Source organism: Drosophila tropicalis, unplaced genomic scaffold (assembly GCF_018151085.1).
Source record: "Drosophila tropicalis isolate 14030-0801.00 unplaced genomic scaffold, ASM1815108v1 contig_805, whole genome shotgun sequence".
Lineage (NCBI taxonomy): Eukaryota > Metazoa > Arthropoda > Insecta > Diptera > Drosophilidae > Drosophila > Drosophila tropicalis.
Genome location: NW_027173295.1, coordinates 2139214 through 2165204, shown reverse-complemented (window position 1 = coordinate 2165204; position 25991 = coordinate 2139214). Strand labels below are relative to the sequence as shown.

The window sequence follows — 25991 nt, the reverse complement described above, 5'->3', positions numbered from 1 at the left end:
TGAACTGATCTACATATTTGCGGTTCGGGGGAATTCCAAAAAATCAATTTTCTTCCATTCAGCTAATGGTTGGGATCGGTAACAAATGGCTTAAAAGTTATGCGATCGTAATTCTTTGCAGGTTAATCTAATATATGTTTAGGTTCCACAATTGAAAAAATTTCCCTCTTCGATTCGATTTTTCAAAATAATTTTTTGTTTAAAGCTTTATTCAAATTCATCCAACATGTTAAAAATGCAAAACGTTTATTTATAAGAATAATTATTTATTTTCAACAGGCGGGGGGGAATAACATTTAAAATATTTCATTTAAAAGTGTAATAGGTACATATATGTACATATGTATACTTCCTCTGTCCTGTAAATACATTTAAATGCTTTAGATATTTAACTTGAAATTTCAGGTGGTTTAGTAGTTTTGAAACAATTAACATTTACTCTATGAGATAGAAGACACTTTCTTTGATTTATCATTTTTAATTTCTAACAGTTTTTGAATGCAAAAGGCGTTAATTGTTATAATCGACATTAATTATTATCTCATTTTGGAATGGCACCAAAAATATCGTGCATTATTATTGTTGAATGTGTGTTGTTGTAGTGTTGAATGGTGTTGAAAATAGAATAAAATCATTCTAAGAAATCCGTATGTACGAGTACTTAATAATATTAAATTAAATGTAGTATATGTTATTACATTACAAATTTGAATACAAATACGAATTGGTATCATAAATACATAATTTCAATTGTCTTTTGTCAACGGTGTTTTTGTTGCTTTTGATATTTTGTTTTGTTTTGTTTTGTTTCAACGGAGTGTGGAATGTCATAAAAAAAAAAATAATAGATAAAAAATAAAAGCTTGGTAAAAGACTTGGCTTTTGGTTCAATTGCGGAATGTGTGTGTGTGTGTGTGTGTGTGTGTGTGTGTGTGTGTGTGTGGGTGTAGAGTGTGTTTGTGTTTGGTGAGAGATAATGACCGGAAGACTGAACAATTGTTGCTTCCTTTTACATGTGTCTGGTGTTGCCAAAGTTAATGCCCGATTGGGTAGCACCCTTGTTGGAGCCATACTGCAGAGAGATGACATTCTGACCGGCACGCAGCTGCTCCTCACTGAAGTTGCGCACATTCTTATCAGCCTCCTTGGGTCCAATCGATGGCTTGTTAAAGTTGGAGGCCTTCATTTAAAAATTGAAATGCAAAGTATATAGATTGTTGTTACACTTGATTTCACAATGGTAATTATTTCCCCATTGGGATTATCTCATAGGGGTGACCTTACCTTGCGACCCAACGATTGCAAGCAAATGACCACAGAGTTCAGATTCTGACGTTCCCAGAGATCGACACTCTGGAAGGTCTCCTGTGTGGGGACACCAAAGTTCTTGGCACACTCCAAAAAGGCCGAAATGTTCTCCATACACTTGAAGGCCATTTTGCTTTCATTGATCTTCTTGATAACGCCCGGCTGCAAGGCATTGGCCAATTTGCAAAGGATCACACCATCCTTCAGTACCTCAAAGAAGTTGTCCGTATCACCGGATGTGTTGATGGGCTCAGCGGTAACAGCCTTGATCCATTCCAGAGATTCCTGGGCCAGCTCTTCGCTGTATTTTGAGTTAATCTGCCAAACGTAAAGATAATCAAACAATTTTCCAATGAGTTAATTAATCCTTTTTGCAATAAAGGCACCAAAAAAAAAAAAAAAACTGTTAACCTTGGACTGGTACATTATTTAATCTCTTTCGATCAGCTAGAGTTTCTCAACTGAATTGAAATTATACATTGAAATCCTAGACTTGGCCATATTCAGAGTTTCAGTATCGCTCAGTTATAATTCATATACGTACATATATATATAAACTTGAGGGTATTTCAAATGCTATCTGCGGAAATATCGCCTGATAACGTACTTATCGCTAATTGGTTATAAACATATACCAAATAAACTCGTGACACTTTCGAATGGCAACAACAACAGCCACATTAAAAAATGAAAGAGTTTTTAACAAACTCTTGCAGTTTCCTCTCTTAGATATGGCGTTAGGCACTCCCCATTTTTGGATTTTTCAATGTGGGGAAGTCAATCCAGTCACGTCGTTCTCAAAATCAATATCCATAGACACACACACACATACACACAAAGACACAACCAAGTTTGGCAATGCCAATAAGCTGGAGCAGCACTTGACCATATATGGCTTTAAGTTTTGCCGGCCGCTTGGGCGTCCTTCGCACCGATTTTGGCCTGGCCCGGTCATAGAGCGAGGCCCACTTGTTGAGCCAAGCCAAACCGCAAACAAAAAACAAAAAAACCATACACACATTGCGTGTTGTATTTCCATTCCATTTGCCCATAAAAACAATTCAAAACCAACAAATAATAATAAAAAAAAGAACACGAAACATAAAAAAAAATTGGAAATGTTCTCTCCTTTGTCTCTCCCCTGAGGTCAAATTAGTTCTCACCATTTGGCACCTATTTGATTAGTTTGATTTAATTGAATTGCTTGTATAGCTAACAGATTTTAGATTAGCAAGCATATTTATCAGATATATGTATAGTATATACACAAGAGAGAGGGAGAGTGAAATAAAAAATGAGTTGTAGAACGTGTGACGGGGCGAGTCTATTAAAATGCATGATCTCAGAGAACAAATGGAACACGATTGTCGCCAATTGAGTTGTTAATATGTGTGTGCACCCTCAACACACACACACACACACACTCGCTGAGAGGGGAGAGCAGGTGGGGGGCGGGCCTTTCTTATCGCTCTTGGGCTTGGAAAAATGCATACGTAGAACTCTCATAAATTGGTTGCGGGGAAAACAACAGAAAATGAAGCAAAAAAAAAGTAAAAATGTTGCCCTGTTGGTTTTTTTTTTTTTTGTTTTGTGTACAGAAATCAAAGGTGAATAAACTGGCACACAAACAACCGGTAGTCGGGGAGTCAGACAGACAGTCAGTCAGTCAGTCAATCCCCGGTTGATAAACATCAAAATTTATGACTTGATTTGCCCATATTTTAATGATGTTCGTCTCATCGATTGAACGTTTCAATTAAAGTCCAGAGACAAAAAAGAAGTTGCCTTTCTTTTTGACGATGGTTTTTCTTCTTTGTTCTATCATTAGAATGGCCTCTTTTATATATCAATTATTGATAATTATTATCAACTTGTTGCCAAAAAAGAAAGAAACAAAAAAATTGCCATAACGGTTGAGCAGTTAGTTTAGAAAGCAACCGTTACGTTGCTTTGCCAAAAAACAAAAAAAAAATGATCATTTATCATTTCAACTAAACAAAATGACAGAATGACAGAATGAAGCGGGAAAAATGTCCAAAAAGAAAACCACAAACCGAAAAAAAAACCAAAACGTGAGACCATCAATAAAAACAAAAAAGAACCATAAAAATCAAAAATCATTTTGATTGACATTCACTTTGGTTTTTGTTGTGAAAAATCTCTATTGATGATCATAAATTGACACCCTCCGGGGGGCAGATGAATAAATTTTGATTATAAATACATATATTTAAAAGAAAAAAAAAGAAGCCTCGAAGCCAAAATCTCCATACATACATATATGCATGAAGAGGAACACAAAGATGATCATGATAGGGATGATGATTATGTTCATAAATTAAAAGCCGTTAAAATACTAATGAATTCTAAATTTCTGGCAATTTCTTACACATTCCCAAACACCAAACACCACACAAACCACCGAACCACTAAACACAATATCGTAAATGAAAAATGGCTGCGGAATATAATAACAAAATTTATTATTCCTTCCCCCCCTCCGCCACATTCTACAATTCTTTAGCTTCTTCTATATTCTTCTCCTTATTGTTGTTGGTATTGCTCTATACAAATATTTTTAGCGCTATTTTAATGAGTCAGCCAATTCGATACGATCCAATCCAATCCAAACCAAGCAAACCAGCAAAGCATTTCATTTTTATTAAGTTTCGCTATGAGTTTAAGTTGAAATTCAACGACAAGTATAAAACATTTTTATACATACATACATGTATATGCAAAAACAGTTGGGGAAAACAAAAATGAAGAATAAATAGCTGAAAGTACAGTATAATTAAGTATATAGAAAACATATGTCCTACATACATTCAGCTTTTGTGTATAATGTTTCCCCCCGCTTATCGATGAAAAGCTAAGCTACTTTTGGAGGTTGCCAAAAGCGAAAAGAGCAACAACGAAACGGAACCAGGCATAGAGATTGTATTCTTTATACATACATACTAGACAGAGGGACCGACCGACCGACCGCCGACCACCCGACACATCGTTCAGTTTATCGCCAAAACCAAAAATGGTTAGAGAGAAATGTCGTTAGCGGAACTCAGTTTTTTTTTTTTTATTTTGTAATTAGAATTAGAATTTCAATGACACGCTCGCTTTGAGGGTCAGGTTTTTTTTTTTTTTTTTTTGTGGGGCTCTGGGTCAGAGTTTTGAGTACTTTTGATTAATTACAAATGTTTTTTCTTTTTGGTTTGAGCAATTACAAAAATAAGCATGACAATGAAAATATGATTTTCCCCCTATTAACCCCCTCACCCTCACTTTAATGCTCACCCGCGTATGATTCGCAACTAAATTTAAACCTAGCTAATTAAATTTGATGCTTACTAAGACTAAGTGCATGAAGACTAATTGTAACCACATCACACGCAATGTGTGCCAGACACAGAAGCAAGGGCCAAGCCTGGTTTTTAGAGCTTTTAGTTAAATTAAAACACACACACACACACAAAAACGGAACCTCCTTAAGAAGATGAAGTAGAGTCCACATAAGTCAAGCATTCTCTCAACTGAAATTATGGGCGTAAATCATAAAACAGAGGTTTGGGTCTCGCGAGGTTCATAATCATTTTGAAAACTTTCATTCTATCCAAACTGACATTTTCCCATTTTCATGGTCATGCGATTGAAGAAAGAGTAAATACGAAATACTAGTTTATCCTTAGTCCTAGATTATAGATCACAAAGCATCGTATCGGTCCGAAAATTGTAAATACTTGGTTATAAACAACATCAAAATGTCCACGATAATGAAGATAAAATAACAATTTTAACAAATACATATAGAATGTCAGATTTATCAGCTGTTTTTTAACAACTATTTAGGGTTAAAGTCAGCTAAATTTCATAAAAATCGAATGACCTAATCTGATTTTTGGGTTTTGCTTTTATAGTAAGTACATCCCCCAGGAGAGTTACTATTGCCGCACACAGTTTCAGTTGTAGGTTAAAATATATATATACATATGACTGAAAGTCGGAATTATTCATACTGGCCTGGTCGGAATTTTCGGTAAATCCGGCCATGTGGTTAATCCTGAAAGCATTAGTGATTTGTGTATATTTGTCATTGACCAAATTTGGTAACAAAATCTATTAGGCTGAAGTGGGAAATCTCATCGAGTAACCCACGATCATTTTTCGTAGAGCGCATACAATCTTTAGATCGAACATATTGTATGTAGTATTTTGCCATTTCTATATTTGTTTATGTTGATCGAAAGCCGGAGAGGAACCACACTTAAAACAGTATCAAAATGCAAAATATTCTTTAGTCATTATCAATAGAGATGGTTACATTCTTTCAAAGTAGTTGTCACACAATGCGTATACGTAATGTAGAGTTAAATACTATATTAATTATATGCATATGTAGATATACATATGTATAGGTAGAAGCTTCCTTTTTTAAAAATTAAACACGTATGCAAAAACGAAAACCCAGAAGAACAACCTGTCTCTGTAGCTCACCCACACACACACAAACACACACGCATACACAGACTTCACTGCACTCCCAGAGAGTTAGTTAGATAGAGAGAGATTTGAGTGCTTCGATTCTTCTTCCCACAAATCGAACAACATTTGACGGCAATTTCCGCTCTAAACGTTCATTTTTTATATTTCTTACCGCCGCCGGTAAATGTTGATAATGATGATGATGATCATTGCATAATAATCCATTGTAGGATACACATTTAGCTTTTAGACTTGATGGTTTCTCCCCATGGCCAAAAAGCCAGGCACTTCATCGGCGATCGCCAGCGGTTTAGAGATGATGTCATATATGTATTTTGTGTTCCCCCCCCTGTCAACCCGGCCGGCTGGCAGGCGTCCCATGAATTTGAACTTTAGCAATTTATTACTCGAGCCCCATAGATGATTAGCTAAAAGATGTGTTAGAGCGTGTGTGAGTGTGTGTGTTTGTATTTGCCTGGAGTTGTTGACGCATCGGCAAGCACAGACACACACAAAATGTGTTACGTAAGACAAGTTTTAAAAATTTGTCAGTTTGTCAGTTGGTAATCATCAGTCAAAAATCTGTGGATTATTCATTCCCAATTCGATTTCCGAATACGAATTTCGCTTTCTTTTCTTCCGCTAACTCCCTCCCTCCCACACAAATGCGTCATGCGAACCATGACAATTCGCTGATACACACACACACAAACACATATATATATACAACCAAAACTCCACCAAAAAATAAATAAACAACAATAAACTACGACAAAAAATGCCAACAATCAAAATGTGTAACGAGGTCAAATTATGTGATTTTTGACTTTTTTTGTATTGCAAAATATGGACAAGAGACCTTAAGTGAATCAAAAACTTATACTTGCCACCAAATTGTAGTGGGTAAAGAGAGAAACAGTGCGGAGAGAGTAAAGATTAACACCAAAGGAATCTGAGAAATTTGAAACAACTTTACCATAAGTTTTGGACATTATACAGACTTTAATCTTTTAAAATGAAAGCAATGGAAAATTTTTTTTCTAGAAACCAAAACTTTGCTTGCATGACTAATGATCGTCTGTAAAATGAAGTTTTATACATTATATTAGATCCATTTTTTTTGCCTTAAGTACATATTTTCTATATTAAGCTTTAGTTTTGCTTCTCTTTGTTCTTTGTTTTGGAATTTTCACCGGAAATCCAAAATAACAATTTGATTTATGATAAAATTGTTGTGCTACCCCCCAACAACTCGACTTTTTATGGCTTATCTAAAAAACAGAAAAAGACTAACGAACTCTCCACCTAGGTACATAATACATACAAACAAACATATGTAGGCCAAGTGCCCGACAAGTTTCATTTACGTGATACCAATGATAGGAGGGTTATGTATCTATGTTCATACATAGATAGAGAATGTATGTATGTATGTATATGAATATCTATGTATGTCTGTCTATCTAACTATCTGTATGGCATGTCGCGGATATAGAATTTTATATCTCTGTCTAGATTCCCATTCCCCCAATGTGTGCCCAAATGCGGCAAAGGTGATTAGTACGTGGCTAATATGCCAATGCCTCTTGGCTGGATGGCTGTTTGGCTGTCTAACTGACTCGGCGGCCCTAGAAGAGTGATAGAAAGAAACATTGTGGCAACGTGGAAGCGAACCGGGCTGACAAGAGTAGAATCGACTAATTAACGAACAACGATATAGTATGTTAGGTAGATAGGAAGAAGAAAAAAGGGTTGAAGTGCTGACTCTGTCAGTAATTTGCACCCGAAATTTGAGAGTCTTGAAAATAATGGAAATAATATATTGAAAGCTCATACCTAAACCTACCTACTTACCTTCATATGTATATATATACATACATATGTACATACATATGTATGTGTATACAAAATACTTACTAACTATACATACATACTTGGGGGAATATCAGAAACAGACAAACAACAATTTTTCAGTTGCCTCACACAGACAGAGAAGCAATACAACAAAAACAACAACATTTTGTTTGCTTTTGCCACACACACAGACACACTTTAAGTGCTGTGTGTGTGACGATGATGGAATAGGTGCTATCGCTACCCTTATATCCCCTATCCCTCCCCCCTGTCTATAACCAACCACATCTCTTATCCCCTCCAAACTAACAAACGCAAACTGCTGTACTGTAGGTTGTTTTATTTCATTTTTGTGTTCAAGTCGTAACCAAGACGCCGCCGCAGCTGAGAAAGGAATGAAGAATGACATCATCGCCCATCATCATCATCATCATGGCCAGTTCTCTTGCTGATCATCATCCTGTGCTGTGCTATGTATGTTCATTTGATCAGACAATTTGCTCAAGCTCAAGATGTTTGTGAGACCAGCAGCAGCTGGAAAATTTAACGTCTAAAATATAGGCGTTACCCTTATCCATTGTATCGGCCATTTGATACTCTATTCGCACTTTCAACAAACGGATCTTTGAATTCGATTCTTCAAGTATTTCTGCAATGTGCCATTTCGTTGGGACTCCAACTTAAACAAAGATATCTAATTTCATTCAAGATAAAATTCCATTTTGCCTTTTATCAAGAGTTATAGTAGCTCTTTGATACAAATTATGGTGAAAGCTCACACTTTGGTGACGTTTATAATGATATGATACACATTTGCACAATAATGCTAACACCAAATACCCATTTTTTATTCTCTGGTTTATCCTCTTAGAATCCAAATTTGAAAAAAAATTTTCCCTTCTTCTTCTTCAGATTTTAAAGGACTGGGGGAGTTATAATTGGCAAATATTATGTCGATGTCCTCTAATAAGAATATTAAGTTCAAACGATATAATCTTTGGCAATAACTTATAGTGCTGATTCAGTTCTGGAATAGCCAGGGATTCATTTTTTAGGCCTAGGCCATGAGGGCCACAAAATTCAATGGCTAATTTACATTTTAACTGTAAAGTAGACCCCAAAAAATGATTAACAGTAAGTGACAGGGATATGTAAAGGATATACATATCAAATACATATGTATATATACATATGTATACATTTTACCATATATGTACATAAATTTATACATATGTATATATTCTAAAGTTAGCTAAGATTTTTCCTTATTCTTGGAGAGGGAGAGCGAGAGAGAGTATAGAAGTTTCGGTTATATTGTACGTACGTGTTACTCATACCTAGCGGAATTTTCCTGACTTGAGTGTTTTTTTTTTTGTTTTTGTTTGGTTTGGACAATGTTATAACTGTAACTGTAATTTGTTGTTGTTGTTGTTTTTGTTGTTGCTGGTGCTGTCACAGAGTGCACTTAATCCCCTTTACCAGGGCGACATATACAATTTCACTTTGGCTTGGGCATTGCGTAAGCCAGACTTGACGAGGGCTAAACTGTTGAAGGGAACACACACACACACACACACACACACACATGCAAACAAATTTATGTATACATAGACGCAACAAATGCATACATATGGATGTACATATGTATGTATTTCTTGGTAAATTTGTAATATTAAGTGTACCAAATAGGCGGCACTAATGTTGTTAAATTAGTTGCAATTCGAATTGAAGGGGAGAACAGAAAGTATGGCTGGCAAACAATTGAGAGAATAACTCCCTCCCCTTCTCTTGCTATATCCCCCCTCATTTTGCCCTAGCATTTCCTACATACTACAGAACGGATCTCAAGGGTTGGAAGATCAGGGATCAGTGTTTGAGAGAGTCTGTCTCAATGTTGATAAGATTTCATTCAAATAATTTGGAATGCTAGGCACAACAGTTAAACGTACACACAAAGGCATACATATGCACATACACATGTAAATGTTAAGTATCTTTCTATGTATGTACATACATATGTACATATGTCAAATTCATATATGTATGTACATACATATGTATATACTTGTCACACTTATCAAACAGAAATGAGGTCATTCCTTGTTAGCTAAGCGCAATTTCAAGTCCATTTTCAGTCAAATTTTGCGTCTTTTTTTTGGCGCGAGCAGATAAAAACTCAACTCAATGACCAAATTTGGTCAATGCAGCTTCCAAATACAAACAACACACACACTCACACATACACACATGCTAGCACACTTACATACACAGGCTGACGTTTTATTTTTTGGCAATTTGTTTACTGTGTTTCGTTTGTTGTTGCTTTTATTATTGTACTTACTTTACGCTGGGCCTCGGCGGCGAAACCAGACTTTGGTGCACGATTGGACGACATAATGTTGTTGTTGTTGCTTTTGGGCTACAGGTAAACGGGTTTGCAGGGAACTTTTTTGTTTTTTTTTTTGTTAACAAAAACAACAAAAAATTATGTAGGTTGGTCGGTCTTTTGGCTCGTTGCACTGTCCACCACACACACTCAACAAAAAATGCTAAATGAAATGCTTATCACGAATTGACGAAACGCCAGGTAAAAAGAGAGACAAGAAATGAGAACTCAAAAGCACGTCCGTTCACAACGAATTGTTACAAAAGTTTAAAACAGTTTTTTAAACTTACGCGATAACGAAGGTTTTTTTAAGCTTATCATGTTACCGGACTGTTGAAAACCAGAATGTTAAAACAACAGCGTACTGTTGTTTAACAGAATCCCACATGTTGACTGTTAATTAACAGCGTAGCACAGGGCCGATTTAACATTGTGAGTGGTGGGGCTGCCAAAATAAGAGGATACCCTTTATGCAAGATTAAATTAATAACTATGTAAAAATCAAAGTAATTGTTTGGCTAGGTTAATCAATCCATCAAAGGTAGCAGATGATACACTTTTCGCATATCATATCCAGTAGCATTCTGATAGCACTTTATGATTGACATTGAATGCACTCCCAAATTACAATAACTTACGTCATTAATTGTTTTTGCAATACAAATGATGTCATAGGCCTTTTTCGAATCGCCTCCTTCAGGTTATTAACTGTTGAAATCAGAAACATAAGTAGGTACTCATAGCAAGATAACGATTCAAGTCATTTCACTTTCCAAACACAATGTGCAGATAAAGTTCAACTATAAAGTGAGTAAGGTAAGGAAGAGTCATGCTTGGTTATCAGAGAAATCGTTGCGACATTCCAAGAGAGTTATGTGAACCCTATATACATATGTATAAAACAATACGGACACTTCACTTTTCAATAATTTTATGCCTTGAGAATTAGTTACATTTTTATTCACACAAATATAGAGTTTTTGATATTTGTATATATGTATTATTATTATACTGTTTGCATTTCATTTTAATTTCCGCATTAAGAAGAGAACTTTTATTAGTGTTTCAGTGTGTGTTTGTGTGTGTGTGTGTTTTAAATAAATATAGGGAATTGCTTTAGTTTTTTTGTTTGTGTACATGTGTGTGATATAATAGTATTAAATATTAAATATACATAATTCAGCTTGATCTTGAAGGGTTTTTTTGTTGTTTTTTTGCAATTGAAATTGTCAAATGATTTGAATTTGAAGTAAACATTTCATTCTTATATGAGTTTTGTCTTTTGCTGGTTGTTTTTTTTTTTTTTTTTTTTTTTTTTTTTGATTATATCGCCTTTAGGTATTTTATAACATAGGAAAGCATTATTTAACTAGAAGTTAGAGTTTTATTAGTTTTGCATACATATATTGCCATTATTATATCATATTAATATTAAACTATTAACGGGTTTCACATGCGAAACTTTCGGAAAAAATGGTTTTCTTTCAATTCGTCTCAATCATGCAACATCGTTATCGTTATCATTATCATCATCATCATTATCATTATGCTCCTCTCAATCATTAAATCATTCAATTTGTTAAGGCCCTGTCGCTCAGATACAAGTGGATGAGTCTGTGTAAACATTTATGTGAGTTTGTGTATACATATACATACATATATATTGCGTATGATCGATTTCAATTCAATTTACAATCTTATTGTTTCTTGCATGCTAATACAATTTACTAGGCTATGATTAGTGCACAGGTTGGGGGAAGGAAGGAGGCGTGGGGATAGACTAAACATTAGAATTTTTCAAAATAATTTAAAAAATAATCATAATTTATTTGTTGTTGGTTTTGTTTCTTTTTGCACATGGATAAATACAAAATACAGTTATATATATATATATATATATATATATATATATACATATATATACATATATATGCATGTATAAAAAAAATAAACGTACTTGTTATCAAAAAAAAATATATATATATATAATATTAAATTGATATGCATATATATATATATATATACATAAATGTATAAATATTTATTATATGAAGACGACGCACAAAAATAATTTACACTGAACTTTTACTACAATAAGACAAAAAAAGGAAAATAATTGTTTATAATAATAATAGTAATAATAATAATAATGACATAAGCATAATCAGAATTTGTTTTTGTTTTGTTTTTTTTTTCTTTTGATACCTATTACAAAATAGTACAATTGTATATATATCATCACTCATTACTCTCCCCTCCTTCCGTTTCCATCATTATTAGATTAGACCTAGGCATTCTTTTTATCAAGCACTGATATCTGATATCTATGATTACAGTGTGTGTGTGTGTGTGTGTGTGTATATGTTTTTTATAGGCTACCTATATTTGTATATATATATATATATATTATCTGATTCTGCTCATGAATTCTTTCTAATTTGGACATACAACAAACAGTATCAGCAAATAATTTCAATTGAATTTGTTTTACTTTCTCTTTTTTTGTTTTGTTTAATAAATAATACCGCACGATTCGTTGGCTCAACGTAATAAACTTAACTTACAAAAGAACTGTGCATACTTGAGGGAAAGGAGGCGCGTGTAGGGCGGGGCGGGCGAACTAAACATTATGCTTATGAAAAGGGGGGGGGGCGGCTCCAAGGTTCTTGGGGTATGCATTTTCGATTTTCGGCGTTTGGATCTCCCTTTGTGTGTTTCTCTTTATATTTCCATATTATTTCATAGAGGGGAGGCGGCGGTCGGAGGTGATGGCGGCGGCGTTGGGGCGCTCATATCTTTGTGCCTCGCTTGAATCTCGCGTTAAGTTCTCTTTTGATATCCATCCGTGGTGGGGTGATATTTTATCACCCATTTGTTTTTCCTAATATGATTTCTATATATGTATTTATAATTTTTAATTATATCCTTCGCTTGTGTATTTTGTTATTCTCGCCGTTTCAAGTTATACTCAATTGTAATTATGCACTTTTAAACTTTTAAAGCGTTGTTTTTTGTTTTATGTTTTTGTTTTTTCTGTAATTAAATTATGCATCATTCAGATCGCAAATCGAATTAAATCGAAAATTGCATTTTTTGATGCTTCACAAACATTCTTTGATATTTAATTGCTTCGCAACGATCCTTAGAGCTACGAGACACCGGATATATATATGTATATATAATTGTTATGTTTGTGTGTGTGCTTATATCATATCCTATATCCATCTCGTTAGCTCTTATCTTTGTCTTAGTTCTTAACTAATTACATGCACTCTTGTTTTCTCTGCGGCCTCTTTTCATTTTTTTTTTTCCTGTTTATGTATGTATAATATATATATGTACATATATATATATATATGTATATATATATATACATATATATTCGGGACTTTGTTTTTCATATGTGTACACATACATAAATATATATATAAACATATATATATAAGCTTTTATGTTTTCCTGTTTTTCTTTTTGTTTTTTGTTGTTTTGTAGTAGTAACCATAGTTTGTCTCCATATTCCTTATATAGATCTCATGCTCCTATAAATAAATACTCCACACACATTTAGCTATATCAAGATTTAGATTTAGAAAACAATCATGTTTGGTTTCCTCTTCCAATTCACAGCAACGATATATCTATGGAGAGACAGAGAAAGAGAGAGCAGATTGACAGAACAGATTAGCGTAACATTGACAAAGATAGATTAATGGAAGGAGGGGCTGGCACCTTTATTCTCGTGACTATCAGCAGTGACTAGCGTGGTGGTTGCCGCTGTGCTCGTCAGCAAGCTGTTGTTATTGTTCAGGTGCAGATCTTGTTGTGACTCAATGCTCAGATCGATGAGCTGCGTGGCGGTCGGAGTCACTGTATCCTGCAGCAGATTGATGTCACTGTGGGGGTGGCCAAATAGAGTTACATTTCGGTTTAGTAGTCCTCGATTTGGTAATGCTAGTTTTAATTGCTCTTACTTTTTGTTATTCACATTCTCAATGTGGCCATTGCCATTGGCCACTGCTGGAGTGTTGGTGGTAAACTCCGCCAAGAGCTTGCCATTGCTCACCTGCTGCTGCTGCAGGTTCTTGGCATTTTCATCGATGATCATTGTGGAGAAGCTATTGATCAGCGAGTTCTCTTTATCTACCACCGACTGCTCATACATGGCCTGGCTGTTGGGTGGCTCCGAGGAGGAGACAGTTGTCACCGAAGGCGTAACTGCTGGAGTGCTGGGTGAGCCACCAGTGGAGTTGTTACTGCTGCCGCTGTTACTGTCGCTACTGCTGCTGGTGCTGCCACCTGTAGGATTGGCCTCTTTGGGACCTTCTGTCGGAGCTGCCTTGGAACTGTCGTTGGATTCCTGAAAAATGAGCAAAGAAAATTTATCAAATTTGTACTTTTAAGTCACAATTTAATAGATTGCTACCTTGGAAGGAGTGGCTGCAGCCCCACCCTTGCGTGTACGGGACATGATAGCTTCTACGCGTTTACGCCGCTCTTCCCGTTCCTTCTCCTCACGCTTCAGACGTTCAGCTACCTCTACACGCTGCTTCTCGGCTTCCTCTTTGGCCTTTTTTTCAGCCTCCTCACGCTCTACTCTCTGTCGTTCCTCTTCTTCGCGTTTTTGCTGTTCCTCCGCTTCCCTCTGTTGAGCTTCCTGTGTGTGGAGAATGCAATAATCAGAATTCGTTCAATCTGAATACCTTTCCGTTTACTTACCTCGATGGCCTTGCGTAAGCGCTCCTCCTCACCACGCCGCTGTTCTTCTGCCAGGCGTGTTGACTCCTCTTCAAATAGACGCTGTCGTTCGGCCTCTTCTTCTTGGGCTTTCAGTTCGGCCAGACGTTCGGCCTCGAGTCGTTGGCGCTCCAATTCCGCCTGTCGTTCGGCCTCCTCGCGGGCCAGGCGTCGTCTCTCGGCCAAGGCGGCCTTTGCCTCCTCCTCGGTCGTGATTTTTCTGGCTATCATTGATGCCGTCATCAGATCGTTGCCATCTGGACCAGCATTGGGTGCTGGTGGCGTGAGCTCTCGCACTTCAGAGTTTTCCTTGCTTCGAGATGGCTTTTTGGGAGCCGTTTGCTCTTGGGGCGGCTGTGCTTTGGGGGCTGTCACCTCCTTCTCAGTGCCCTCATCTGCCTTCTCCTCCACATTGGCGGTAGCGGTGACTGTGGAAACAGTAGAAGCTGGTATCGGTTCGACAGTCTGTGCTACCTGCTGAGCTACTTCTTCAGTTTTCACCGAATTAAGAGCCTCTTTTTCTGCCTTGCTATCAGCCGTAACCGGAGCTTCAATTGCTGCAACTGTTACATCCGCTGAATTATCTACAGGAATCTCTTCAGCAGCTAACACCTTTTCCACACCATTTTGATCAGGAACATAAGGAGCTGTTTCTGATGCTGGAGCTGGAGCTAGAGCTGGTGGTGTGAGAGTGCTACTAGTAGTTGCTGTTGTTGTAGTGGTGATAGTTGTGGTACTGGTGCTGCTAATGCTGCTATTGCTATTGGTGACAATCATGGATCTGGTCATTGCAGAGGTATCCTTGGTTTTTGACTCCTTGGCATGCCTGCTAATGCGCTCCGAGCTGGCTGTACGATTCGGAAGAGCTTTTGAAGCAGATGCAGCCTTCGGCACCATTGGAGAATCCTGCAGGAAAAAACAAAAATGTAGAGAAGAGCCTGACATAGTCTTACCAGCAACTTACCCGCTTTGAGGGCGTCTTCTTTTCGGCGCTGCTCAAACGTGATGAGCTGGAGGTCACAATTAAGGAGGTGGACATTAGGTTTGCAGTTCGTTTGGGGGTCGTTTGTGCAGATGGAGAAGCGGCTGTTGTTTTGACCGGCGGCTTCTGGTCCTTCTTTAGTTTGTTTATCTCTGCAAACAAAAAACGATGTGAGCACAGAAAAAATCTCAATTTAAGCATACTTACCCTCAAGGGACATACCAGTGCCGGCAATACTTGCTGGTCTGGGTTTACGTGGCGCTGTTGCCGGTCGTCTGGGCACTAATCCTGATGTGGACATTGTTGTGGATGTGGACATGGCGCTGCCGGGCCTTGAGTTATTGAAATGTCCGCCTGGTGTGGCATTGCCCGATCGCGAGCCTAACAATAACAAAGATTCATATTATCAATTCGAATGATGGAAAAGATAATTATTTTTCCATTTGTTGCATTAAAAGGAGGGAATTGTTTTTAAACATAAAAGCACATGTGATTTGTGGCCGTCACCAGAGTTTTCCATAACAAATAAAGACAAAAGACCAAAGATAAACACAAAACATAGTACAGGACAAAAACCAAAAGCCTAAATTAATATACTCTAAAAAGTTAACCATAAACCATAGAAAAGAGAACAAACACATAGATAGCGGGCAACATACATATACTCAAAGGGAATAAGGACATCAAACTGTATATCATAGACAAATAAGGCTAAGTGCGTTTGATATATGTATATAATGCCCCGCTGTTTCTGTGTGCGTGTGGGAGTATTTGGGTTGGGTGGTGTGTTCTTGTGGGTTGTTTTGCAATGTAGAGAAACCAAAATTAAAAATAAACCATTCATGATTAATTGAAAAACGAACAAAAAAGATAACTATGCCATAGAAAATGTTCCGCTTCCACTGTGTGATGATGATGATGATGATGAAAATCATACATAAGAAACGAACGAACGAACGACAGAGATCAATGGCGGTAGAAAACTCAGCATACAATATGGACGATCGATCAATAGTTCTTTAATCCTTTAATCCATTCGAAATGTCTCTCGAAAGATGATCTATAGAAACGAAGAGCTTGGGAACGAACACGTTCGTCATTTCTTTTGCGTGTGAACCGATGGGTTGCCGAAGTCCTCGAACAACAAAATTGAGAGCGTAGGAACTGAATTACTCTCTTGCAGCAACACATCTTGCACGGCCCAGCTCTAGGGTAAGGTATTTTGAAATCCTCTAGCTTCAGGTGGTGCAGCTAGAGGTTATTTCTTCATTTGCATAGATCGGACAACTTAGATCCTCAATTGATTTGTTGATACGTAATCTCAATAACAAATTGTTGCTCATATGGAGAACATGAAAGGATAAATCTAAAATCGGTCGTTCATTGTATGTCTTCTAATGTTAATGTTTGGTAGGACTAAATATATATTCTTTTTGGTATGTGTGAGTAACTTTAGGCATGTGTGTGTGTATGTGTTGGTGTGTTTGTGTGTCTATGGGGGAAAGGTGTGATTTTCGAGTTAGCCAATTAAGTGTGCAATGTTCTTTTTTGTTTTGGTGGTTACTCTAATCGGGTTGGTGTTGGTGGTGAAGGGGATTTGGTTAGGTTATAGCTTTATAACCGTAGGAACTACAACAAAATTATTGTCATGGAGTTTGAATTGATTTGAATGGTTTACAGTGACTACAACTAGCCGCGATTAGGAGGATAGGAGTTCGATAATGGTGTGTTGTTTGTTTTATGGAGTGGGTGGTTGGTAGCTTTTGAGTTGTTTGTTTGTTTTCTCACACACCTGCATTCACTAACAAACTAGAAGAGTTCATGAGCAACAATGAGTTTGGATCGAGATCGAGATAACGATAGGGGTTAGTAGAAGTCGCATATTGTTGCTGGCCGCCACGCCTAGTCGCGTTCGAGTAGAAGGATGCGGAAGATGAGGCAAATGATGATTGAAGATATTTTTTAGTTGCGGCAGTTTGTAAGCCAAGATTGGATTGGCGTTGTGGTTGGTTGTGGTGGTGGTGGTGGTTGTTGTGGTATTGGTGGTTGTAAATTGTTGGTGTAGTGCCATATGTTGACCACGAAGAACTAATCTGTGTCATGCTCTTACTGGAGTCACGTTGCCCAGAACTGCCCAGTGGCCGGAAACTGGTCGAAATGCCGCCGCCCAATGAATATTTCCCACGCTCCCGATGTGTGGTGCCCGCTAAATGGGTCATGCTGCGTGACATGTTGCCGGTGGCACTGTTTGTTCCACTGCCACCAGCACTGCCCGCCCGCTTGGAGCGTGAACCGGCGGCATTTCGCCGACCGACACCGCCGCCCAGCGAGGACGTCTCGTCCAGCATCTCCAGTTCACGTTCACGTCGCTCCCGTTCCAGAATGGCACGAACATGCTCACCATTGCGTCGTATTGGCTGGGCCAGTTGATCCAGTCGATTCATCGAGTAGGCACGTCCTGTGGTGGTGATTCACGTTAGTGATAAGTGAAAAAGTGGTTCATGAATCAGAAACAGTTTTGTTTTTGGTTTTGAGGGTTTTTGTTTTTTTTTTTTTTTAGTTTTGGTAGCTTCGTTTGCTATGTTTTGCAGAGGAGATCCTTATTTAGCTAATTATATTTATACAGAAGACGGCACAAAAAAAAAGAAACAAATGGGGAGGACAGAAAGTGTGTGGTTTAGGCTACAGAATGCGTGAGATTGAGATCGAGAAAGTGTGTGTGTGTGGTTGGTGTGTTGTTGTTGTTGTGGTTGTTTGGTGTGTAGGTGGCGGTGGGTGCTTACATAAATATAGTGCTAGGTAGTAGGTAACATGGTTTCCATACTCTCTTCCTAAGCATTTCCTCATAAAAACAACATACTTAATACACAAATTAACAAAAGAGAGAAAAAGTAAGAGGTATTTGGTTTTTTTTTCTTTAAAGGGGAAGGCGGGGGTTTGGCAACTCTGGAGCACTCGGGAGGACTTGGCACCTACAAAATGGGCTAACTGAATGAGAAGGCAATGGAGATTGATTGATTGATGATTGATTGTGATGGCAGTACAATGAGATCTTAGATGATAGCTGTAACTAAATTGTTTTTTTTTTTTTTTGTTTTTTTGTTTCTTTGTAGTAATAGTTTGAATGGGGGTCGCAATCTTACCTGGGGTTCTGGCTGGCGTGGTGCTCAATGAGCTGCGCGAACCATAATGCCCGTCTCGGGGGCTGGGTATTGTTGGCATTAGGTCCGTTTTCCTACGGTAAACGCTTCGGAACACGATGGGTGATGTGTCAACGATATCTTCTGCAATATTGGTTCGAGTGGTTTTTGGAATTTGGGTTTTTTCTTTCTTGCTTTCTTTTCTTAAATCTTTGATAACAGGCGTAATAACAAATCGTTAAGAGAGAGAGAGAGCAAATTGAACTCAAATATAAAAAAAAAAATACTATTTTAACTTGTTCACTAAGAGCAAATAAGAAACCAAAAGCAAAACCAAAAAATATAGCTTCAAAAATATTTACACATTAGCTGAAGGTTTTACAATAAGATGGATGCATAAAGTTTTCCGGATCAGAATTGGATTTCGTAGAGGAAGTACCTACATATAATTATATTAACTATGATTCGTTTGTTTCTAGAGAGCTCCTACACATATTATTTTGTAACTACATTTTATAAGTCGCATGAGTTTTCAATTGATACAGACTGAGATTCAGTGAGATTTTCGCCTGCTTTCGCCAGTTTTCGGAGTTATTATACAATTTTACTTCTAATAAGATGCATACGTAAATTTAAATGTATTTCTTCACAGTCAATGATATGGAAGATCAGTTTATATCCATCTTATAACCCAAATTTCATGTGTAAAAATCTTTTCGAATAACAACCATGCCAAGGGAGAAAGAAAACAAGCTACTTAAAAAAAAAAAATATAAAATAAAATAAGAGAACAGCCTTTTCTAAGAGATTTTCTGCGCCGCTGCTGTTCAAGGTTAGTAAGTCTCAACAGCAAAACGCGACAGGGAGAGAGAAAGAGAGAGCGAGCGAAAAAGAATGAGCCAGGCACAATATTAGGAGCCACATAACGTGTGGGGGGGGGTCGACGGAGTTTATACATCATGCAAAAAACTTGGAAAAACATGCTGAAGGAGACCGTTAGATTACTTGACAAAAAGGATTAGCATCAAAGGGAGACAGGGGGGGCGCAGGTTAACAGATTGAACAGGCATTTATAGTAGTAGGTGAGGAATTTTAGGGTAATACAACAAAACATGGTAAGATTATTACTAAAAACAGGAACATAATAATTATAATATTATTGGATTTGATAATGAAGTTTTAAAAGAAGTTGACGAGAAGAAGAAGAAGACAGAACCCTCACCCTTACGATACGAGTTATGATTGCTGTTGTTGTTGTTGTTGTAGTGGTGTTGGCTTGCAGCATTTGTTGTTGTTATTGGAGTATTATTATTATTATTTTGTCTGTGCGCAGTTGTTGTAATTTGTTTTGAATTTGAATTGGGTGGAGCTGGCCCATCAATATTTATCTCACTGCTGGCTATTGATAACGAATACCGCTTTGGCGGCTCATCATTGGAATAGCCCCAATTGAACACCTCATACATGGACGAAGATTTGCGTCGATGATCTGTGTGTGTATGTGTGGTTGAGTGTGTGTGTGTGTGTGTGTGAGTGAGTTTCGGTTTGCAAATTGAGTGTATTAACAATTTGTCATCAATATATATATATTTATGTATATTTAAGGGATAGACAGAGAAAGAAAATTGGTGGGATATTACAGAGGTGTGATTTCAGCTTGTTTTGTTCTCTATGTTTGTGTGTGTGTGTGTAAATTGGGTGTCAGTGTGCGAAATCATATATTATACTAACAATAAGTATTCAAAATTGTACTAGAACAAAATCTATTTTGTGCCGCATGTTATACATATATAAGGATATATATATATATAAGGAGAGATATACAGAGACAGAATTAGGGTACATTGATTAAGATATATAGGATATATCATTGGATAAGAGGAAAGTGGTTTAGGGGGAGAGGAGGGTGGCGGACACACATTTAACAAAATAGAAAACAACTGAGATACAAACGATAACTGCAAAATAAAATATATTAAGATTACGTGGTGTGGTGGTGTCATTTTCGTGTGTGTGTGTGTGTGTTTGTCGTATGTTGGTATTGGTATTGGTGTGTGCGTGTGTCGTGTGTGGGGGTCAAGTTGCGTTCAAGTTGAGTTTCAAGTCTCGTTTGTTCGACATTTCTCATTGACTCACCATCATGTCTGTCCGTGGATGATGAGGCACGCTTCTTTGCACCACTATCGGCAAGTTCACGCTCTGAACTTCGACGTGAGAGCGAGGCGCCCGCTGCAACATTCGATATTGATGTTGATCTGGAAACGAAAATAATCAACCAATCAATAATTAGATAATGACAATAAATCGATCCATAGATAAGGGAATGCATCGACGACATTGACTCTCAAAATCATTGAACCGATTCAAACTCTGTTGTTTCAACATTCTATTTGTCTTTTGAGAGGGGGCAAAAGCCTTCTCTTTACTATTAGTTACCTGGGCACAAGTTTAACGAACCGAAAGACTTTCTATTCAGTGCTAACCATTTTTCATACTTCACTCAGTGGAAGAAAAAATTCACCGGCAATCTTTAACAAGCTTTTGTGCACTTTTATTGGACTTGGCAACATTTGCTTGTGGGCGCGCTGATAAACGATTTAGAAAACACCGTTACGATGGCCAAGACGTAATCTACTACCAATTAATGCATTTTGGTTGGATAAAGCGTTCTTTTGACATTTCTGCATTGAGTGCATTCTCTTCTCTATGGATCGTAAATAGAAAATTTACCTTCTCTGGCCCCAAAAGGCACTGGGCGATACCAAACCATAATCCGCAGGCACATCCAGTAAACGTGGCGTTGATGAACCGAAAGCAAACACTATAGAGTTTCTATCCCTTTTCTTTGTTTCTATTCGCGATTCTCGTTCCTGCTTACATATAGATAGATAGAGAGATAACATATTTAATTGTGCTTTTTTGTTTGTTTGTGTTTTGTTTAATTTGCCCACAACAACAAGTTCTTACCAGATTCTTTTTCAGTATATATTCGCGTCGCTCTTTCTCGGCCTCAATTATGGCTTTTTTCCGCTCCTCCACCTGATGACGCTTCTCTGTGTCACGGACCCGTATCTCCTCAATGCGACGTCGTCGCTCCTCTTCCTTTTGTTCGCGATACCTTTGAGCTGCCTCGGCCTGAGCACGCAGCTCTTCAATTTTCCTTTGTCTCTCCTCATTTTGTCGGTCTCGTGCATATTTTAGTTTCTCCTCTCGATCTTTGGACACTGGAAAATTATTTAGAATAAATCGCCGGGATGGCGAACAAGAGAATTAGTCGTCGTTGTCATCATATTGATTTACAAAAAAAAAAAAAAAGTGATAATTCCTTTTGCATATTTCGCTGTTTTGGGCTACCTGTAGCCAAAAATCAATAAAAAATAAAAGCAAACACAACAACAACAAAACAAGTTTCATTTCTCTTTTCGTTTCGGTGTTGTTGTTGTGTATGTTTTTTTTTTTATTTTGGCATTTGCCGGCAAGTTATTTACAACGCGCTGACGTCATCATCAGACTGAGAGACCAACCGACCAGCCGTCCGTACACTAACTATGTGGGTCAATTGACAAAACAGAGAGCGACCGCCGACCCAGAGCCGCCCCCCGCCCGTTAACCCCTTCACAATTCGCGGAGAGTGTGCAAAAAAAATGGAAAAAAAAAAAAATGTAAGCACACATTAGTGTGTGTGTTTTTTTTTTCATTGAAATGACATTGGACTCGCAAATATGCAAAAGGAAAACGAAAGAAAAGATAATAAACATTGTTAACTTTTTTTTTGTTGATAGCAAACCAAACTTGTAATCGAACGAATGAAAACACTTGCGGGCGGACGTTATCGTTGGGATTGTAGTTTTTCGGAATAGGAATTTCATGACGCAATTAACATTTAGTGAAAATGCAATTCAAAGTTGGAGTTGGGGGGGTCAGATTTTAATGTACGATGATTCAGTTGATTCAAGGTGCAAAATATAAAGCTCTCGAAAAACAATTTGGAAATCCTCAAACACAAACAAAAAATCTCTCGCCAAAAGTGATTGACGACCTTGTAGAACAATTGGATCGACAGACAAACGGACATTCTCTTTGGAAAGTAATTATTGTAGTGATTGGGCATAACTATCCTTTTTTTAAACACCACCGGTAAGTTATGTTTTATATTTAGATTTATGAGGCGACACATTGTGTTGTGTATTTTTAGAAACTACGACACACATCTTAAGAGCTGTCAACTATTAAGATAAGAGAGACCCATATAACCCTTTAAGCCATGTTATAGATAGTTTCGAAATTCCGTCTACTAACAACAGACCAAACGAGTCTTTGTGTAGCTCTCTTTTGCTGATCCACTCCTCTTAGAGTTGTAACAAAGTCATCAATTGTAGCAATGGAAAATCAATCGAGACCATGGCAAGGTCGTTAAGCTTGAGTCTAGGTCTCTTCCTCAGTATGAACGGTTAGTATGTTTTAGTGAGATCATGCTCTGGGGCGGGGCGATAGTTGGAATATATGTACATATCTTGAAGGTGGAAGGAATGTGAACTACCTTGAGAGTCATCTTCGACGGGGCGAGTGTCGCCGCCCACCTGAGCAAACCAATGCAGAGTTGTGCCGGCTGATGCGAATGCGTGGGCTACTTCAGAATGAATATTTACACACAAACACATACACACACATTAGTATATATGTGTGTAGATGCTTAGAGTTATATTTACATATGGTCGAACTTTATGTAACAAGTGGAGACCGACCAACATTAAAACTATATTATTGTCAGCTTACCTTTTCGTTCGGCGCTCCCCTCTCGGCTTTCGGGTCTCTTTTGGGGTGTGTTTTCCACTGCAAAGCAAAATTCAAAAAAGTAAAAAAAAAAGGGATAAGTTGAATTAGATTTTAGTTTTTTGTTAAGATTTCATTGAACTTTTCCCTACCCCCTAACACCTATTTCTACCAATAGTTGACTCTTTTCACTCAATCACAGAATCGTATCGAATGGGAAAATCAATGGGCTTCTGTTTTGCACTTGTAGCCAGAAGAAGAAAACACGCATTTGGCTTTGGAGGAGGCGGCAGCGGTAGCGGCTGCCTAGGCGAGGAGAGCGGAGGGTAAAGCTAAAGTAGGCAGCCAGAATGAGGAGGAGGCGGGGATGGTTATGGCTGGGGGGACACACACATACACAAACAAAAGTTTCAGCTGCACGATGACGAAGCAGCAGCGAGACAGCAGCAACGGAAAATAATGTTTTCCTCTGGAAACATGAACTTATTTATAAACTCAAACTCCGGTTGACTTTTTCTTCCTCTTCTTTTTCGGCTTGTGGTGGGGGTGGGGGGATAGAAAACGAAAACATTATGCACATAGGCTATAAAGAACACACGGTAGACAGCAGCATTTGCCACCCATATGAGAGAAGGCTTCTTTTAATTTTTTTTCGCTTTTTTTCTTCACTTCGTTTGCTTTGTGCGTGTGTGTGTGTGTGAGAGGTGAGTGAGTGTGTGTGTGCTGCGCAATCAGTAGAGTCTGACAGACAAATTTTTGGCACCTTCAGAAGACATTGTTCCGGATAGTTATTTGTAATCTTCCAATTGAGTTAGATGGTCAAACTTTGAAGTTTCGTTTTGTTATATGGTAGACAATATTTAATGCCTACCTCCTGGATTAGTCGAATAATTTTCGTGCTGGCCCCCAAGACTCGCCATGTTCACTTTACTGCAAAAACTAAACGTTAGAGATGACAGTGCATGTAGTGCGATAATTATCGATTAGTGCTGATAATTATCGACTAGGGATGTATCGAGTCGGTCTATCGATAAATGTTTTTATTTTTATTTAAAAAAATTAATTACTAATTAGGAATTAGTTAGCCTCGGCCACTTGGCAAAGGCGGGCCAGCAAACCGGAAAGCTGTAGAAGCGAATTGTTTCCATCGACTATTTTCATGTGCGTTATGCCAATCTCACGAATAAAGTTTAACTTCATCTGTTCGTCGATATTCAATCGTTTGCAAACACGAAAAATATTGCCAATTATATCCTCTGGAGCGTAACCCAGTTTCCAAAGTTTGGCCAGAATTTTATAAGCCTTGTGTATGTCATTGCCGGCACAATGATGCAGCATGTCCTGCAGCAGCATGGGATGCGGCTCATCGCAGACTTTGAAAACATTTGGACCCGTAATATCACCAAATCCTTGAGCAGTCGATTGAAGATTGTTTAATGCCTGTCGCATATCACCTTGTGCTGTAAATACAATGGCCTCCAGGCCATCCTCCTCATACTTTAGATTCTCCAGTTGGCTGACCTCAATCAGCTTGGCCATCACCTGTGAGTCGGAGAGCTTTGTAAAACGAAGCATGGCGCAGCGAGACTGTATAGGCTCGATTATCTTTTCGCTGGTATTGCAGGCCAGGGCGAACCGTGTGGTATTACTATAAATTTCCATGGTACGGCGCAAAGCCTGTTGAGCGCCCTCCGTCATGCTGTCCGCCTCATCCAGAATGACGATCTTATGCCGACCCTTGGGTAGGGTAACTTTTTGTTGGGCAAACATTTTAATCTTGTTGCGTACGACATCAATGCCACGCTCGTTGGAGGCATTCAACTCCAAGACCGCCTCCTTGTAGCTATCGCCCAATAAAATGCGTGCCAGACACTGGATAGTGGTGGTCTTGCCCACACCAGGCGGGCCCTAAAGATTTTCTCATTCAGATAAATATTACAAGGATAATTATATTAAAAGAAGCTTGTCTCACTTACCGCTATGATTATGTTTGGAGCATTTCCTTGAGTCGCAAACACTGAAAGACGCGCCACAGTATCTTCGTTGCCGACAATTTCGTCGAATTTCACAGGTCTGTACTTTTCAATCCATGGCAGACTGTTATTATGCCGCTTATCAACAATAACAACTTCAGGTTCCTCTGGCATCTTTGTTTGTTTTTAGTTGGAGTATGCTTATATTTAATTTTTGTTTATATCAACTTTTGCATGCTTTGCACACAATATTGGATTAGGCGGGAAATTAAGTGTTGCCAGATATTTAACATGAGTTGCACTCACTTTGAGTTAACAGTTCGTGAAAATGGTGCTGTTAACGCTTCACGAGCTCCCAAACG

General features: G+C 38.0%; 3 protein-coding genes across 15 annotated transcripts; all 3 read right to left on the bottom strand.

Moving 5' to 3' along the window:
- Positions 1 to 245: 245 nt before the first annotated feature.
- On the bottom strand, positions 246 to 10310 carry Chd64 (calponin 3). 2 transcript variants are annotated; one of them, XM_068293651.1, is made up of 3 exons: positions 9983 to 10310; positions 1285 to 1626; positions 246 to 1180 (listed from the first exon to the last, which is right to left on the bottom strand). In XM_068293651.1, exons 1-3 carry the CDS (start codon positions 10034 to 10036, stop codon positions 1010 to 1012), a joined length of 567 nt encoding a protein of 188 aa, XP_068149752.1. In that variant the 5' UTR covers positions 10037 to 10310; the 3' UTR covers positions 246 to 1009. The 2 variants fall into 2 exon arrangements, with proteins under 2 accessions (XP_068149752.1, XP_068149753.1); XM_068293652.1 differs by lacking the exon at positions 9983 to 10310 and adding an exon at positions 1720 to 1757.
- Positions 10311 to 10941: 631 nt separating this feature from the next.
- ens (ensconsin) lies at positions 10942 to 24607 on the bottom strand. Of its 12 annotated transcripts, none has more exons than XM_068293809.1 (15): positions 24528 to 24607; positions 23660 to 23716; positions 21851 to 22107; positions 21614 to 21756; positions 21020 to 21138; positions 20106 to 20372; positions 18887 to 19027; positions 17854 to 18201; positions 15951 to 16124; positions 15726 to 15895; positions 14744 to 15667; positions 14451 to 14681; positions 13999 to 14384; positions 13757 to 13920; positions 10942 to 13665 (listed from the first exon to the last, which is right to left on the bottom strand). In XM_068293809.1, exons 1-15 carry the CDS (start codon positions 24574 to 24576, stop codon positions 13649 to 13651), a joined length of 3447 nt encoding a protein of 1148 aa, XP_068149910.1. In that variant the 5' UTR covers positions 24577 to 24607; the 3' UTR covers positions 10942 to 13648. The 12 variants fall into 12 exon arrangements, with proteins under 12 accessions (XP_068149910.1, XP_068149909.1, XP_068149911.1 ...); XM_068293808.1 differs by having other exon boundaries at positions 17536 to 18201; positions 21614 to 21753; XM_068293810.1 differs by having other exon boundaries at positions 21614 to 21753.
- A 74-nt stretch (positions 24608 to 24681) lies between these two features.
- RfC4 (replication factor C subunit RfC4) lies at positions 24682 to 25913 on the bottom strand. The gene is made up of 2 exons (XM_068293821.1): positions 25633 to 25913; positions 24682 to 25564 (listed from the first exon to the last, which is right to left on the bottom strand). Exons 1-2 carry the CDS (start codon positions 25801 to 25803, stop codon positions 24734 to 24736), a joined length of 1002 nt encoding a protein of 333 aa, XP_068149922.1. The 5' UTR covers positions 25804 to 25913; the 3' UTR covers positions 24682 to 24733.
- Between the last annotated feature and the right edge of the window lie 78 nt (positions 25914 to 25991).

Coding starts and splice junctions, on each gene's coding strand:
- Chd64 (XM_068293651.1), bottom strand. CDS start 10,036: ATGTCGTCCAATCGTGCACCAAAGTCTGGTTTCGCCGCCGAGGCCCAG. Junction 1,627..9,982: donor CCGCCGAGGCCCAGCGTAAA/GTAAGTACAATA, acceptor TACGTTTGGCAG/ATTAACTCAAAATACAGCGA. Junction 1,181..1,284: donor TGCAATCGTTGGGTCGCAAG/GTAAGGTCACCC, acceptor TTTTAAATGAAG/GCCTCCAACTTTAACAAGCC.
- ens (XM_068293808.1), bottom strand. CDS start 24,576: ATGGCGAGTCTTGGGGGCCAGCACGAAAATTATTCGACTAATCCAGGA. Junction 21,139..21,613: donor GCCTTTTGGGGCCAGAGAAG/GTAAATTTTCTA, acceptor TTTCGTTTCCAG/ATCAACATCAATATCGAATG. Junction 20,373..21,019: donor ATCCACGGACAGACATGATG/GTGAGTCAATGA, acceptor ATACACACACAG/ATCATCGACGCAAATCTTCG.
- RfC4 (XM_068293821.1), bottom strand. CDS start 25,803: ATGCCAGAGGAACCTGAAGTTGTTATTGTTGATAAGCGGCATAATAAC. Junction 25,565..25,632: donor CTCCAAACATAATCATAGCG/GTAAGTGAGACA, acceptor GAAAATCTTTAG/GGCCCGCCTGGTGTGGGCAA.